Source organism: Triturus cristatus, chromosome 9 (assembly GCF_964204655.1).
Source record: "Triturus cristatus chromosome 9, aTriCri1.1, whole genome shotgun sequence".
NCBI lineage: Eukaryota > Metazoa > Chordata > Amphibia > Caudata > Salamandridae > Triturus > Triturus cristatus.
Window position 1 is genome coordinate 590537754 of NC_140592.1, and position 14032 is coordinate 590551785.

Sequence of the window (14032 nt, forward strand, 5' to 3'; positions counted from 1 at the left end):
TACCTAGCTCAAGGCACAATCATTTTGCCAAGTACCATGCACACACCTTTGCACCATAGTGTAAGGGTGTGTGTGTGTGAGTCTAGCATAGGTTTTGTACTGGAAGCAGTAAAAAGGACTATGCATAGAATAACTTTAAAACGTTTCCCACTTTAGATGTGGGCTGTACAGTACAGCACGCATGCAAAGTGGGAAGCGTCAGGAGAAATAAAAGCATTCCTCCTTTTTAACACCTGCTTCAAAGCGGTGCTATTTTTCGGCATAAAACCCCATCTACAAATGTTAGTAGATAGGGTGCTGAGTAAAAAAGGTGGGTGGTTGCATGGTAACACCCATGTACCACCCATGTAACACCTCCTTGATGATAATTAATGCAGAGTAGAGCTTCACACTGCTTTGCGTTACTTTTAGGTAACTTTCCAGCACAAAACATGTTTGCTCTAGAAAGTAAATAACCCAAAAAAATTTGCTAGTTTGCATCATTTTGCGCAAAATGTTTCAAATCTGGGCCAATGTCCTTTTGGTCAGTTTCATCGTTAGGATTTTCGGTCCCCTTCATCAGAAAGTCGGAATGGATGGCCTTGGTCTTTCCTATTTTGTCAGGAAAAAAACTTAAAACCTGAATGCCCGTGCATCATTTTTTAGTCTGGCTCTTCCCAGTCAGTCAGACAATTATCTCTTTCCCTTCCTTTTCTCTCTAGTGCCAGGATGCTATTCAGTATATTTGCACGCTTTATCAATATGTAACATAACATAACTGCTCCAGAGTATTCTGGGCTTGATGTGTCTATCAGTGAACAAATCATTCTTGAAAATAATGTAATACTTGATAAAGTGCTAGAGTCTGCCAATAGCCTTAGGCATAAGTGCATTAAAATGATACACTTATTTGCTCACACACTGAAAGTGCCTTAGCACTTACTCGAGTTGCAGTTGCACAGGAGTCCAGCATGGCATCCACATCCACCTTAGGAGTGTCTAATTAAAAAACTTATCCAGCTGTTGGCAAGGGTTCAACCACAACTGATGAAAATAAAAGGTTTATCTCAGGATGACGAATTTCCAAGCAGCTGTGTTAGCCTAAAAATGCTATGTTCAGGACTGTGGCTAACATCTTTCAGTCCGCTCTTGAATTATTGATACCTCATTTGTTACACTCTTCTGCTCTTCAGTGTGATAATGGAAATGCATTCGTGTAGTAAATGATGCTGTTACGAAAACACTCCTCTTAGTTTGAGGGAGATTAGATGTGTATATCATTAATTTCCAGAATTGTCTCCTTCGTGATTATTCTCTACGTCTCCACCATGTGAAGATTAACTTCTTTTTTTGTGGTCACATATGCAACAAATTCATCACTGCATATTTCCTTAATAAATACATTTTACAGTTAATTCTGTCTAAATATTTTTTTCATTCATTTTTGGCGTTCTTTGTGGTCATTAATTTTCTGTACTGTGTTAAAAGCATATTGTTTTGCACATGTATGTTTTACTCATATTTATTTTAATGCCTACAAAATATTTTTCTATAATACATTCATCAAAAGCATAACTCTAGGAAGTTGTGTTGCAAACTGCAACACAATTGCATACTTTTACAGACCCCTAGATGCCACTCAAATGTTCAAATATTGTAGCTTTTATTTCAAAAATAATGTCATAACTTATCAAATTAGCATTTAAAACATTTAACGCTCATTTTTCAAATATAGGCTATGCTTTACAAAAATATGTTTCCCAAACGGAAAGGGGGATTATAAAAAACAGCTTCGTTCATAATGTAGTTGAAGTTCAATTTGTCAGGGATATGTGTACAATTTCCTGTGAAATTTCATCAACCACATGCTCATGAATTTCTGAAACAGTCATACATGAAAAGCCTAAAACAAGAATGAAGACATGCAAATTTTATTTTTAATGTCTTTATAAAAGTGTTTGAAAAGGTATCAATCCAGATAACAGCCCTCTTCTTAAAAACAAAATAAAGTGTGCTCATGTTTAACAAGCCACAATAACCAAGGCATGACCAATAATGATTGATAAAAACACTAATCTACATGTTTTCAAATTATTTTAAATATTATTACTAGGTAAAGGTGTTTTTACATGATCTAGAATGTATCTTCTTATTTCCCCTCTAAGGAGAATAATTTGTTGTACGAGTTTTCAAAGTCGAATCTTGTTAACATCAATACTGTGGTTAGAAGCAGTGTGATTATAAATGCCCGGTTGAATACATTTGTACTACTTCTAGTAGGTTGGTAATGTGTCATTGTTGTAGTAACATGTACTGCTGGTGTTTGTGAGGTTCTTTCTGCAATCTGTCAAACGTTTTATTTTGTTCTTTGTCCTCAAGATGATCAACCATGCATTTAAATGATATAGCTACATTCTCTATGTGCTTGAGCCACAATTCTCTTTCTTCTTTCCTGCACTTTTTGTCTCACAGAGGTGGGACAACATCATCACATTTTTGATCCAGGAGCCTGCATGACCAGTTGAGAAGTTGCTTGTTTTACCCCCAAAAGATGACTACCTGATCAATAAACATGGTAACGGATGAGCCCAGATGAGTGGTTCCTATGAACAATGGATTGTCTGCTGGAGAGAGGCCTACGTTCTCATTGGAGCTGAATGTTTTTAAACCATCTTTATTTTTTCTATTCAGTCTACATGATCTAAAGCAGCATGAGACAACCCCAATGTAACCACCACAGTGACCACAAACAAACTTAGATAGTGAACATCTAGTCACTAAGTCCTTATAACCTGTGCGGCGGTCCTAGGGCAACCATGCTCGTTGTGGTGGTCTGACCACTACCACCACTGTGGGTCGTTCCAGCGAATTTCAAGTGTGGTGGTTGGAACGCCACAGAACCACCATGTCCGCCGGGAGATCCAGGATCACACAGCAGTAGCATAGCAGAAAGGGGCAGGAATATGCTGGTGGTGCTGCTGTAGCTCCTATGAACATATTCCAAGTTTTATTTCCACCTCTCATTCCATGGTTTTCATGGCGGTACCGCAGGAGGACCACCAAACTCATAATAAGGCCCTATATCTTAATTACAAGGAAATAACTTACACCAAGGACTAGATGATTGAAGCCAACCTCCATGAGTGCTGGGACATTCAACACTGATTTCTACTTCATGGGAAATGGTACCCTTGCAATAGATCTTGTGAAAGATAATGATGTATGGGTGCGTGGCTGTCTCACTGCACTTGCGAACTTGTCAATGTTTCAATATGTTCAGAATGCTCTTAGTAAGGCATAAAACGAGCCCAACATCTCAGATTAAAGTATTGCATTAATTATACACTGTTTGTTTTGTGTTAAGAATGCTCTTGATCCCTTAACGTTTAGTATTCTAAAACACAATCTTGAGTTAAGTTAATATGGACTGACCTACTTCTTTTTAAAAACTAGGCAAGATGCTCAGCCTCAGCTGATCTCATGTTGATGTGGCACCTGTGCTTTAATGCATGATTTTTGTTTCTGTTCCAGTAAACTATGATGCATTTTTACTGCTCTACATTGTGATGATTTGAATTTCTTTTGTCCTTTTATATTGTTTGGCTGTCAAAATTCAGGTTATTTTTTCAATATTTTAAAAACACTGGGCTATATAATGAATTATTGGTTTTATTGTTGTCTATTTCAGTTTTCATTTTCTAAAACAAACATTATCTCACTTATTTTCGTTACTGCTTGCTTGACTTACCTATTCAGAGAGTCAAGCGAGTAAAGGGTGTTCTTGCCTAAATCTGCAGTCATATTCTGATGACCTTCCAAGACACCAGACACAAATGACCAAAACCCACTCATTTATGGGCCGATAAATCCATTTTGCCCTGTGCTATTCAAAAAGGGCATGACATACATGGATATATACATTTAAATAAATAAATTAAAGTTAAAACAAAAAGAAATAATATTTTAGCATATGTACTGATTGATTTAAAAATATAACTTTAAAATGTGTGTAACACTTTGAAATGATGCGACCATTTAAACATTAATGATTAGAAATCAACCCTTGTACATTTGATGTATGTGGTCAACTTACAGCTTATAACAATTTCCTACAAAATGACAAAAAAATAGAAAGCTGCACTTTGTGCAGGTTTCCATGCATATTTAGTAAAAGGTCAAATTAATTTCATGTTCATGTAAATTGTGATCACATTTTTGCTTAATGGGGAATCTGCAAAGGATCAATATCATTCCCAGTTTATTTTTTTATTCCTAAACATTTGTATGCATTTTAGATTAATTTTTATAACAATGAGAATGTCCTTACATTGTTCCCACAGATAATGCTTTGCAGATTATTTATCCTTTCTGTCCAGTAAAGAGAATACCAACAGCCCCTGTGATTAATATAGACTATAAGATTAATAAAGTGTAAATGTGAGCGTCATGATTTATTCTTTGTCATGATTTATTCTTACTGAACTTACATAAAAATATATGGTCATATGGAAGTATGGAAGTATGGACTGGGCTATATATAAATTCACATCTTCTCTAATATTTAATCTCTAATTTACCTATAAACATATGTTTGAGTTCTATTAAAATTAATATATGCAAGGAAACACTGTGTTGTATGTTATCACCCTTAAAATGTAAAAATAATGAAAATACTAATATTAAAGTTCTTTATAAAGTGCTTATTACCTACTGGCAGTCGCCAGTAGGTAGATATAGATAGGACCTATTTTCCATAGGAAATCCGCAACATTCTATTTGGAATAACGTTGGCGCCGATTGACGAATCTTCGCAAAATTTTCCAAACTTTTGGCCAGCTCCGGTCCGCTCCTATCCTGAAAATTTCACGGTGATTCTTCAAGCGGGGGCCGAGAAAAAAGGGGGGGTCCCAAAACGCATTTTCCCCATGCATTTTCCCATAGGACCTGTTGACGCAGCTACAGCCCGAACTGTTGAACGGAATTACACCAAATTTGGCAAAGAGGTAGTCCTCAGTTCAGACTCGTGCCTTTTGCTTAAATGGTGTAAATCCGTTCAGTAGTTCCTGAGAAAATCAAAAGTAAATTCATAGATATATCATACCCCCAGCACCGGGGACTGCCACCCCCGGGGCTTGAAGTAATTTGGGATGAGGGTTATGACCCCCCCCGCCCTGGGGACCGCCATCCCCCGGGGCAAATTGTCAATGTGGGAGGGGGCCACGCGGCCCCCCTCCTGGAGCCTTGAATAGGCCCTGGGGACCGCCACACCCAGGGGCCGGCTCCTGCAGTGTCCCAGGGTGCCCACCCCCGGGACACTGTAGTTCATTGAAGCGAGAGCAGGGAAACCTGCTCTTGCTTCAAAGCTGATTGCTTTTCCACATGGGGAGCAGCATGTTAGCTGCTCCCCATGTGGAAAAGCAATGCCGGCTCCCGCAGGACACGGGGAGCCGGCTGGGACCGTGGGGGATTGGGGACCCCCCTACAGCCCTCAACAGAGGCCAGGCCCCGGGGGATGGGGTCCCCGGGGCCACGTGGCCCCCCTCCCAGATAATTTTGTTTTTTGTTTTTTATATCGGAGGAATTTCAATGGTTTTGTTCAAGTGAAATGCCCAGCTAGCTATAACACCCCTACAAGCTATTGTTTTTTCAGTGAATTTCTAAGGTTTTTTAAATGCGAATTCCTAACTATATCAGGCCTGCAACCTATGTGTTTTTTCAGTGAATTTCAAAGGGTTTTTAAATGCTAATTCCTAACTATATCAGGCCTGAAACCTATGTTTTTTTCAGTGAATTAATATATATATACATCCATTTTATGAACTCACAATGAACCAAAGAAGAAACAATACCCTATCTTCTAAAACTTGACAATTATTACTATTATAATTAAAAAATAATGTTTACATTGTATTGCTCACTTACCTTCAACAGCTGAGAAGTTTTCAAATTCACAGGGATCTAGTGGATTTGGTCCATCTGAAAAAATAATTAATATAGTATATTGCGTGTAATTGATTAAAAGTATGTGGCACAAGTAAATATTTTCAATATGAAATAAAAATTATCACAAAAGTAAAACATATGAACATTAAAAATACAATTTTGGAAATAAATTATAAAAAATAATATTCTGTATAAATGATTGATACGACAAGCCACATGACCCAATCTAATTTGATGTTCTTTTAGGGAATAGTCTTGTCTCACATGTCCACCTGTCTTTAAACTGCATAAAATGGCATCAATTATTTTCTTATTGTGTATGAATGCAGTTGATCACGACAAAGCTCACGGGGGCCATATATTTGTAAAGAAAAATGTGGTTGAAAGGATATAATTAGGCCATCCTATTTTAGGTTTAAACCTGTAGTAACTGCTAAAACCCCACCAAAAAGGAAATAGCCCTCAGCAGTGTAAACATATAAACATTGATAAACACCTTCAAAATACATGACATTCAAAGAAGGAAAAGGGAGAGTGAAATAATCATTTTTATTTCTTCTTGAAGGGGCCAATACAATGTAACTTTGTTATACAAGGAAGCAGTAAGAAAGACTAGGCTAACAATATCCTGCTTGAGTTTTGTTGTTTTGGAATGTCGCTGAAATATTGTTTCTTCTTCTTTTTTTCAGTTTTTTGGTCTTTGGTCTAAAGGTGCAGTGCTAGAAGCATGTTTTAGGTCTTATTTAATTATTTTATAAACTGTAGAGAATCAGGAAATAGCAAAATCATATTTGAAATTTTGGCTAAGTATGATTTTTTCTATGATAGATAAAAAAGCTGGTTTCATAAGAATTGTTCCTAATATGTACCATCAAATTTACACACAGACAGAGAATGGGTAAAACCCTTTCAACCCTTAACTGCTGGGCCTTTTCTCCCCCAGTGCTGAGCCCTTTTTTGGCTATTTTGGCTTTTTGGGGTAGTTGGTGCTTAGGGCTTCATAGCTTTTTTCCACATAAGCTATCCATTCCAAATTTGCATACTTTTTTCCAACATCCGGGGGATTCTAAAGGTACCCAGGGTTTGTGGATTCCCCTGGAGGGGACAGAGAAATTAGCCAAAAGACAGCTACATTTTGGGTTTTTTGGGGAAAATTGGAAAAAAGAACAATGCCTCTATATTTTTCCTGCAAGATGTATCAACAAAGGGTTTGGTGTGCTAAAATCACCATCTTCCCAGATTTTGAGAAACAGGCAGACCTTTGTCAGAAAACCAACATTGTCTTCATAGTTTTGGCATTTTAATGGGACATTGCCTATTTTTCCTATTTTTTGTGCTTCAAACCTCCTTCCAGTTAGTGGTAGAAATCGATGTGGAACCAATAATGGATCCTGGAAAACTATACATTTCTGAAAAGAAGAAAAAAAATGAATTCAGCAAGGGGTCATTTGCGTAGATCCTTCAAGATTTTCCTATAGAAAGTAACCTTTGAAATAAAAAATATTGAAAACACGTTGAACAAAAACAGACATTTGTGCCTGCTTTTCCACCTGCAACTCCTTATAAGTATGGCAAATATTTAAAAGCAATATACTGTTACGTCCACTAGACCCTTCAGTTTGTGGGGGTACATAGGACTTGTAGTTTCCCCAAGAATCTGAGGTGCCCAAAGCCAATAACTGAGCTGCACCTTGCAATGGTTTTTCAGTGTGTACCTGGTGTACAGCAATTCACTTTCTAAAATATAAAGAGTGAAAAATAGGTATCAAGGAAAACTATGGGGCATATTAGCAAGACCGGTGATAAAATTATCACCGTTTCAGCTGCAGGAAACTGCCGCTAAAACTGCGATAATGGTCTTGCTAATATGCGTTATAGAATTCCAATAGAAGCCCAGGTTAGATGTCCTGCACATCTAACCTGGGCTTCTATTGGAATTCTATAACGCATATTAGCAAGCCCATTATAATTTATCACCGATCCTGCTCAAATGCCCCTATGTATTTCCGAAATGGGAACAGCATATGGAGTTTAGAAGCAGTGGTTATTTTCACAACTCCGAATATGTGGGTACCTATACTTGCATGTGAATTAGAGGGCATTTTTGAAAGTGACTTCTTTTTTACCTACTGTCTTACGTTTGGAAGGCAGACAGGCTTATGAAGTCAATTGGTAATAACACTTGTTCTACTATTCTGTGTTCCCATTAAGTCTCCCGATAAAAATAGTACCTCACTTGTGTGGGTAGGCCTAGTGGCCGCAACAGGAAATCGCCGAAATCACAATGTGTAGGAATAATTTATTCCAGAGAAAACTGACCCTTTTTTCGCCTAGCTGTGGATTTTGGACCCTAGCTCAGCAGGCATGTAGGCTTATACATTTTTGAAAATATGACATCCAGGGGAATTTAGGATGGGGTGACTTGTTTGGCTCTCACGGGGTTCTGTTACCCAGAGTCCCTTGCAAACCTCAAACTTTGTCTAAAAAAACACATTTTCCTCACATTTCTGTGATGGAAAGTCCTGGAATGTGTGGAGAGACACAAACTTCCTTCCACACAGAATTTTCGCAAGTCTCTCAATAAAAATGGTACCTCATTTCTATGGGTAGGCCTAGTTTCTGTGACAGGAAACAACCCAAAAACCAACGTGGGCACATCACATTTTTCCAGTGAAAACTGACCCTTTTTTCACAAAGTGCCTAGCTGGGGATTTTGGACCCTAGCTAAGCCAGCACACAGGGAAACCAAGCAACCCTATACATGTCTGAGCACTATACAACGAGAGGACTTCAGGATGGGCTGACTTGTGTGGATCTCACAGGGTTCTGTTACCCAGAATTCCTTGAAAACCTCAAAAATTGTCAGAATAACACATTTTCCTCATAGTTCTGTGATGGAAAGTTGTGGAATCTGAGCGGAGCCAGAAACTGCCTCCAACCTAGCATTTCCCTAAGTTTCTCAATAAAAATGGTACTTCACTTTTGTGGGTAGGCCTAGTGGCCGCGACCGGAAACGACCCAAAACATAATGTGGATTCAATCCACCATATTGGTAAAGTCGTGGAGGATGCGCGTTTGATATGCAACGAGTGCGCGGTGTCCGGCCCTGCGTAACGTCACATACGTATGTGGTCGCGCCGGGTGCGCTAGTACCGTAAAATGTTTATGATTTAAAAGTATATGTATATAACTTTAGTATGTGTTTTAAAGGAAGAGATTATCTAAAGTAATTATAAAATTGATATGTTTCTATTTACAATAAAGTTATATTATTGTTAAATATATTTTACGTAAGTCGCGCTGGGTGCGCGACCCCCATGTGATTTCAAAAGAAAGCATTTCATTGGCTTACAAGGTTTTGTTTCTAGAATGTGAAGGACCCCCTCCCTTTTTTTTCATTCCTTTGACTGCATTCTAGGATACACACCTGCTGTGTTTATTTTCTAGGTGGTATGCTTTTTGGGTGTTTTTGAACTCGAAAATGCATGGGTAATGTTTGGGTGTTTGCATTAGTAAATAAGTGGTGCTTGGGTGATTGGAATACTGTATCAGTAGTGATTGGGTGATTGTATGAGTGTATCAGTAGTGCATGGGTTATTGCATGAGTACATAGGTAGTGCTTGAGTGTTTGGAAGACTGCATGGGTAGTACCAGGGTGATTGCATGAGTGCATCAGTTGTACGTATGGGCTTGTATGAGTGTATGAATAGTTTTTGTCTGATTGGATGAGTGGATGGGTAATGCCTGGGTGATTGCCTAACTTCATCAGTACTACATAGGTGCTTCTATGAGTGCAAGGGTAATGCCTGCAAGACTGGAGGAGTGCATGGGTAGTGAGAGGGTGATTGCCGGACTGCATGAGTACTACCTGGGTAATTGAAAGAGTGAATCAGTAGTGTGTAGGTGGTTAGAGGACTGCATGGGTAGTGCTCAGGGGATTATAGCAGTGCATGTTTTAGTGCCTGGGTCAGTGCATGGGTAGTGACTGGATGATTAGAGTACTGCAAGGAGAGTGCATGGTGAATTTATAAGTGCTTGGGTTTTGGCGGAGTGATTGGATAAGTAAATGGTACTGACTGGGTTTTTCTAGCAGTGCATGGGTAGTGACAGGGTGATTGCTGGACTGCATGGGTACTGCCTGGGTTGTTGAAGGTGTGAATGAGCAGTGTCTAGTCAGTTAGAGGATCGTATGGAAAGTGCATACGTGATTGTAGCAGTGCATGGTTAGTGCCTGGGTCATTGCATGGGTACTGACTGGATGATTAGAGTACTGCAAGGAGAGTGCATGGTGAATTTATAAGTGCTTGGGTATTCGCGGAGTGATTGGATAAGTACATGGTGCTGGATGGGTGATTGGAGGAGTGCATGGGAAGTGACAGGGTGATTGTCTGACTGCATGGGTACTAACTGGGTAATTTAAGGAGCAAATGAGGAGTGTGTAGGTGGTTAGAGGACTGCATGGGTGGTGCTCAGGGGATTGTAGCAGTGCATGTGTTAGTGCCTAGGTCATTGCATGAGTACATGGGTGCTGACTGGATGATTAGAGTAATGCAAGGAGAGTGCATGGTGAATTTATAAGTGCTTGGGTATTGGGGGAATGATTGGATAAGTACATGGTGCTGGATGGGTGATTGAAGGAGTGCATGGGAAGTGACAGGGTGAGTGCTCGACTGCATGGGTACTACCTGGGTAATTGAAGGAGGGAATCAGTAGTATGTAGGTGGTTAAATGACTGCATGGGTAATGTTCAGGGGATAGTGCATGTGTTAGTGCCTGGGTCATTACATGAGTACATGGGTAGTGACTGAATGATTAGAATACTGCAAAGAGAGAGCATGGCGAATTTATAAGTGCTTGGGTATTGGCAGAGTGATTGGATAAGTACATGGTCCTGGCTGGGTGTTTGAAGCAGTGCATGGGAAGTGACAGGGTGATTACTGGACTGCATGGGTACTACCTGGGTAATTGAAGGAGTGAATCAGTAGTGTGTAGGTGGTTAGAGGACTGCATGGGTAGTGCGCAGGTGATTGTGAAGTTCATGTGTTAGTGCCTGGGTCATTTCATGAGTACATGGGTAGTGACTGGATAATTAGAGTACTGCAGGCGAATTTATAAGTGCTTGGGTATTGGTGGAGTGATTGGGTGAGTACATGGTACTAGCTGAATGAGTGGAGAAATGCATTGGGAGTGACAGGATGAATGGTGGACTGCATGGGTACTACCTCAGTAATTGAAGGTGTGAATGAGTAGTGTCTAGTCTGTTAGAGGACTGTATGGGTAGTGCACAGGTGAATGTAGTACTGCATGGGTAGTGGTTGGAATACTTAATCTTACCTTTTTTATAGTAGATATGAAAATCAGTGAAACAATTTTTTTAGTTCTGTTTTTTATAATCTAAATTTAAAAAAGCTTCAAACTTTAGAACTTTGGTCTGTAAAAGAGAAGAAAAAATACAGTTATACCATAAAATATTATATTTTTAAGTACACAGCTTAATTTTACAATTACATAACATATTCAGTTTGCTTTTTTTTGCTGTTTTCAGATTTTATTGAATTTCACCATACAGAGTGATTTCAATGTTGATCATTATGTGACAGCGGGCAAAAAAATACAATCAATAAGATTGTTAAAAAAACAAATCTGTGTTCAAAATATTTACAACAAACTCAACTATCTGTTTACATTTCATAAAATAAACACCCTCAATAACATTGCATATAATACAAAGATCAAATATATGACATGCTTATTTCTAAAACAATTTTCTAAATTCAGTATCAAAGAACAGAAACGATAATTGAATCAGCAATTCTTGATATCTTCCCTATAGGCCGAATGATGTTTCTGAAATCATTTGCATTGAGAATATCCAAAATATACTTCTTAATTCATATTGACATCTTCCCAAGAGGCCGAATGATGTTTCTGAAATTGTTTGTATTGAAAATATCCAAAATAATCTAATTAATTCATGTTGACTTCTTCCCAATAGGCCGAATGATGTTCTCAGAATTTTGACATTAAAAATATTAGGTATGAATTTTGGAATTCATCAGGCAACCGATATTTGAATAGCAAATGGGCATCATTACAATGTGTCCATCCTTTATTGCACTTTAAATACACAGTATAGTGTCCAGATGTTGTAGAAGGTCCATCATGGAAAATAATTGCCACTCCTTTGAAAGTTCTTCCTGAAATTGACAGTTGACTTGCCCCAAAATTTTTAATTTTAGTTTCCAATTTTCTTCCATCTGCTCTACAACGTTGTATCATTAAAATGACATATTGTCCAAATCTTTCTATAAATAATGTTGATAACATTTCAGATTTGCAGTGACTACATTCCATATTTTGATTAGCTGATTTTACTAATGTGTTAAAAGACACTGTTTCACAATCTGGTATTGTCAAATATATTAATCTTTCAGTGTCTATTTTAGTGGTAGACGTAAATGTACAATCTTCACATTCATGATCCCATCTGTAATGAAGTCCAAACAGATTTTCAATTTGTATTCCTTCATCTTCCAATACTGCAAGCATAAACATAAGAAATTCTTGAGCATCTTGCTGTACATTGAGTGTAAATTTTGAAGAACCAGAACATGTATCCAGAAGATTCCAAATGCCAGAAACACTTTGGATTTTAGTTTAATCAGTTGTCAAGTTTTCAAAAATAGAATGCAACAAAGAACAAAACCTTTTTTCTCGATTCTCCATAATTTGTTGTTGGAGATTTTCTCGAAAAAATACAACGTTCATAACTACATTAGCATAGCAGTTGATACCTGAACTATTTTATAACTGATACTCTACAACATGGGTACTCACAAACTTTCTCTCGGGGGCCAAATTTACAGTGTGGTTTCTGGCTGAGGGCCGCACCGGTGGGGGCGGGGCCAGTGGGGGAGGGGGCGGGGCTAGAGCAAAAAAAAAACTATGACCATGAGGTTGAACACAGGCCACTGCAGCAGACGCCTTCATCTACTGAGCCACCAGACCCGGTATGCACACCTATCTATCTATCTATCTATCTATCTATCTATCTATCTATCTATCTATCTATCTATCTATCTATCTATCTATCTATCTATCTATCTATCTATCTATCTATCTATCTATCTATCACTCTGTCTCCCACTCTATCTATCTATCTATCTATCTATCTATCTATCTATCTATCTATCTATCTATCTATCTATCTATCTATCTATCTATCTATCTATCTATCTATCTATCTATCTATCTATCTATCTATCTATCTATCTATCTATCTATCTATCTATCACTCTGTCTCCCGCTCTATCTATCTATCTATCTATCTATCTATCTATCTATCTATCTATCTATCTATCTATCTATCTATCTATCTATCTATCTATCTATCTATCTATCTATCTATCTATCTATCTATCTATCTATCTATCTATCTATCACTCTGTCTCCCGCTCTATCTATCACTCTGTCTCCCGCTCTATCTATCACTCTGTCTCCCGCTCTATCTATCTATCTATCTATCTATCTATCTATCTATCTATCTATCTATCTATCTATCTATCTATCTATCTATCTATCTATCTATCTATCACTCTGTCTCCCTATCTATCTATCTATCTATCTATCTATCTATCTATCTATCTATCTATCTATCTATCTATCTATCTATCTATCTATCTATCTATCTATCTATCTATCTATCTATCTATCTATCTATCACTCTGTCTCCCGCTCTATCTATCTATCTATCTATCTATCTATCTATCTATCTATCTATCTATCTATCTATCTATCTATCTATCTATCTATCTATCTATCTATCTATCTATCTATCTATCTATCTATCTATCTATCTATCTATCTATCTATCACTCTGTCTCCCGCTCTATCTATCTATCTATCTATCTATCTATCTATCTATCTATCTATCTATCTATCTATCTATCTATCTATCTATCTATCTATCTATCTATCTATCTATCTATCTATCTATCTATCTATCTATCTATCTATTTATCTATCTATCTATCACTCTGTCTCCCGCCCTATCTATCTATCTATCTATCTATCTATCTATCTATCTATCTATCTATCTATCTATCTATCT

General features: G+C 37.8%; 1 protein-coding gene across 2 annotated transcripts in view; it reads right to left on the minus strand.

Moving 5' to 3' along the window:
- The window catches only part of LOC146798372 (uncharacterized), a 277111-nt gene that overhangs the window by 197619 nt on the left and 65460 nt on the right, over positions 1-14032 (minus strand). For both annotated transcript variants that reach the window (XM_085625638.1, XM_085625637.1), the window contains exon 2: positions 5902-5955. In XM_085625638.1, the coding sequence (XP_085481764.1) occupies positions 5902-5955 (54 nt within the window). The remainder of the gene's footprint in view (positions 1-5901; positions 5956-14032) is intronic.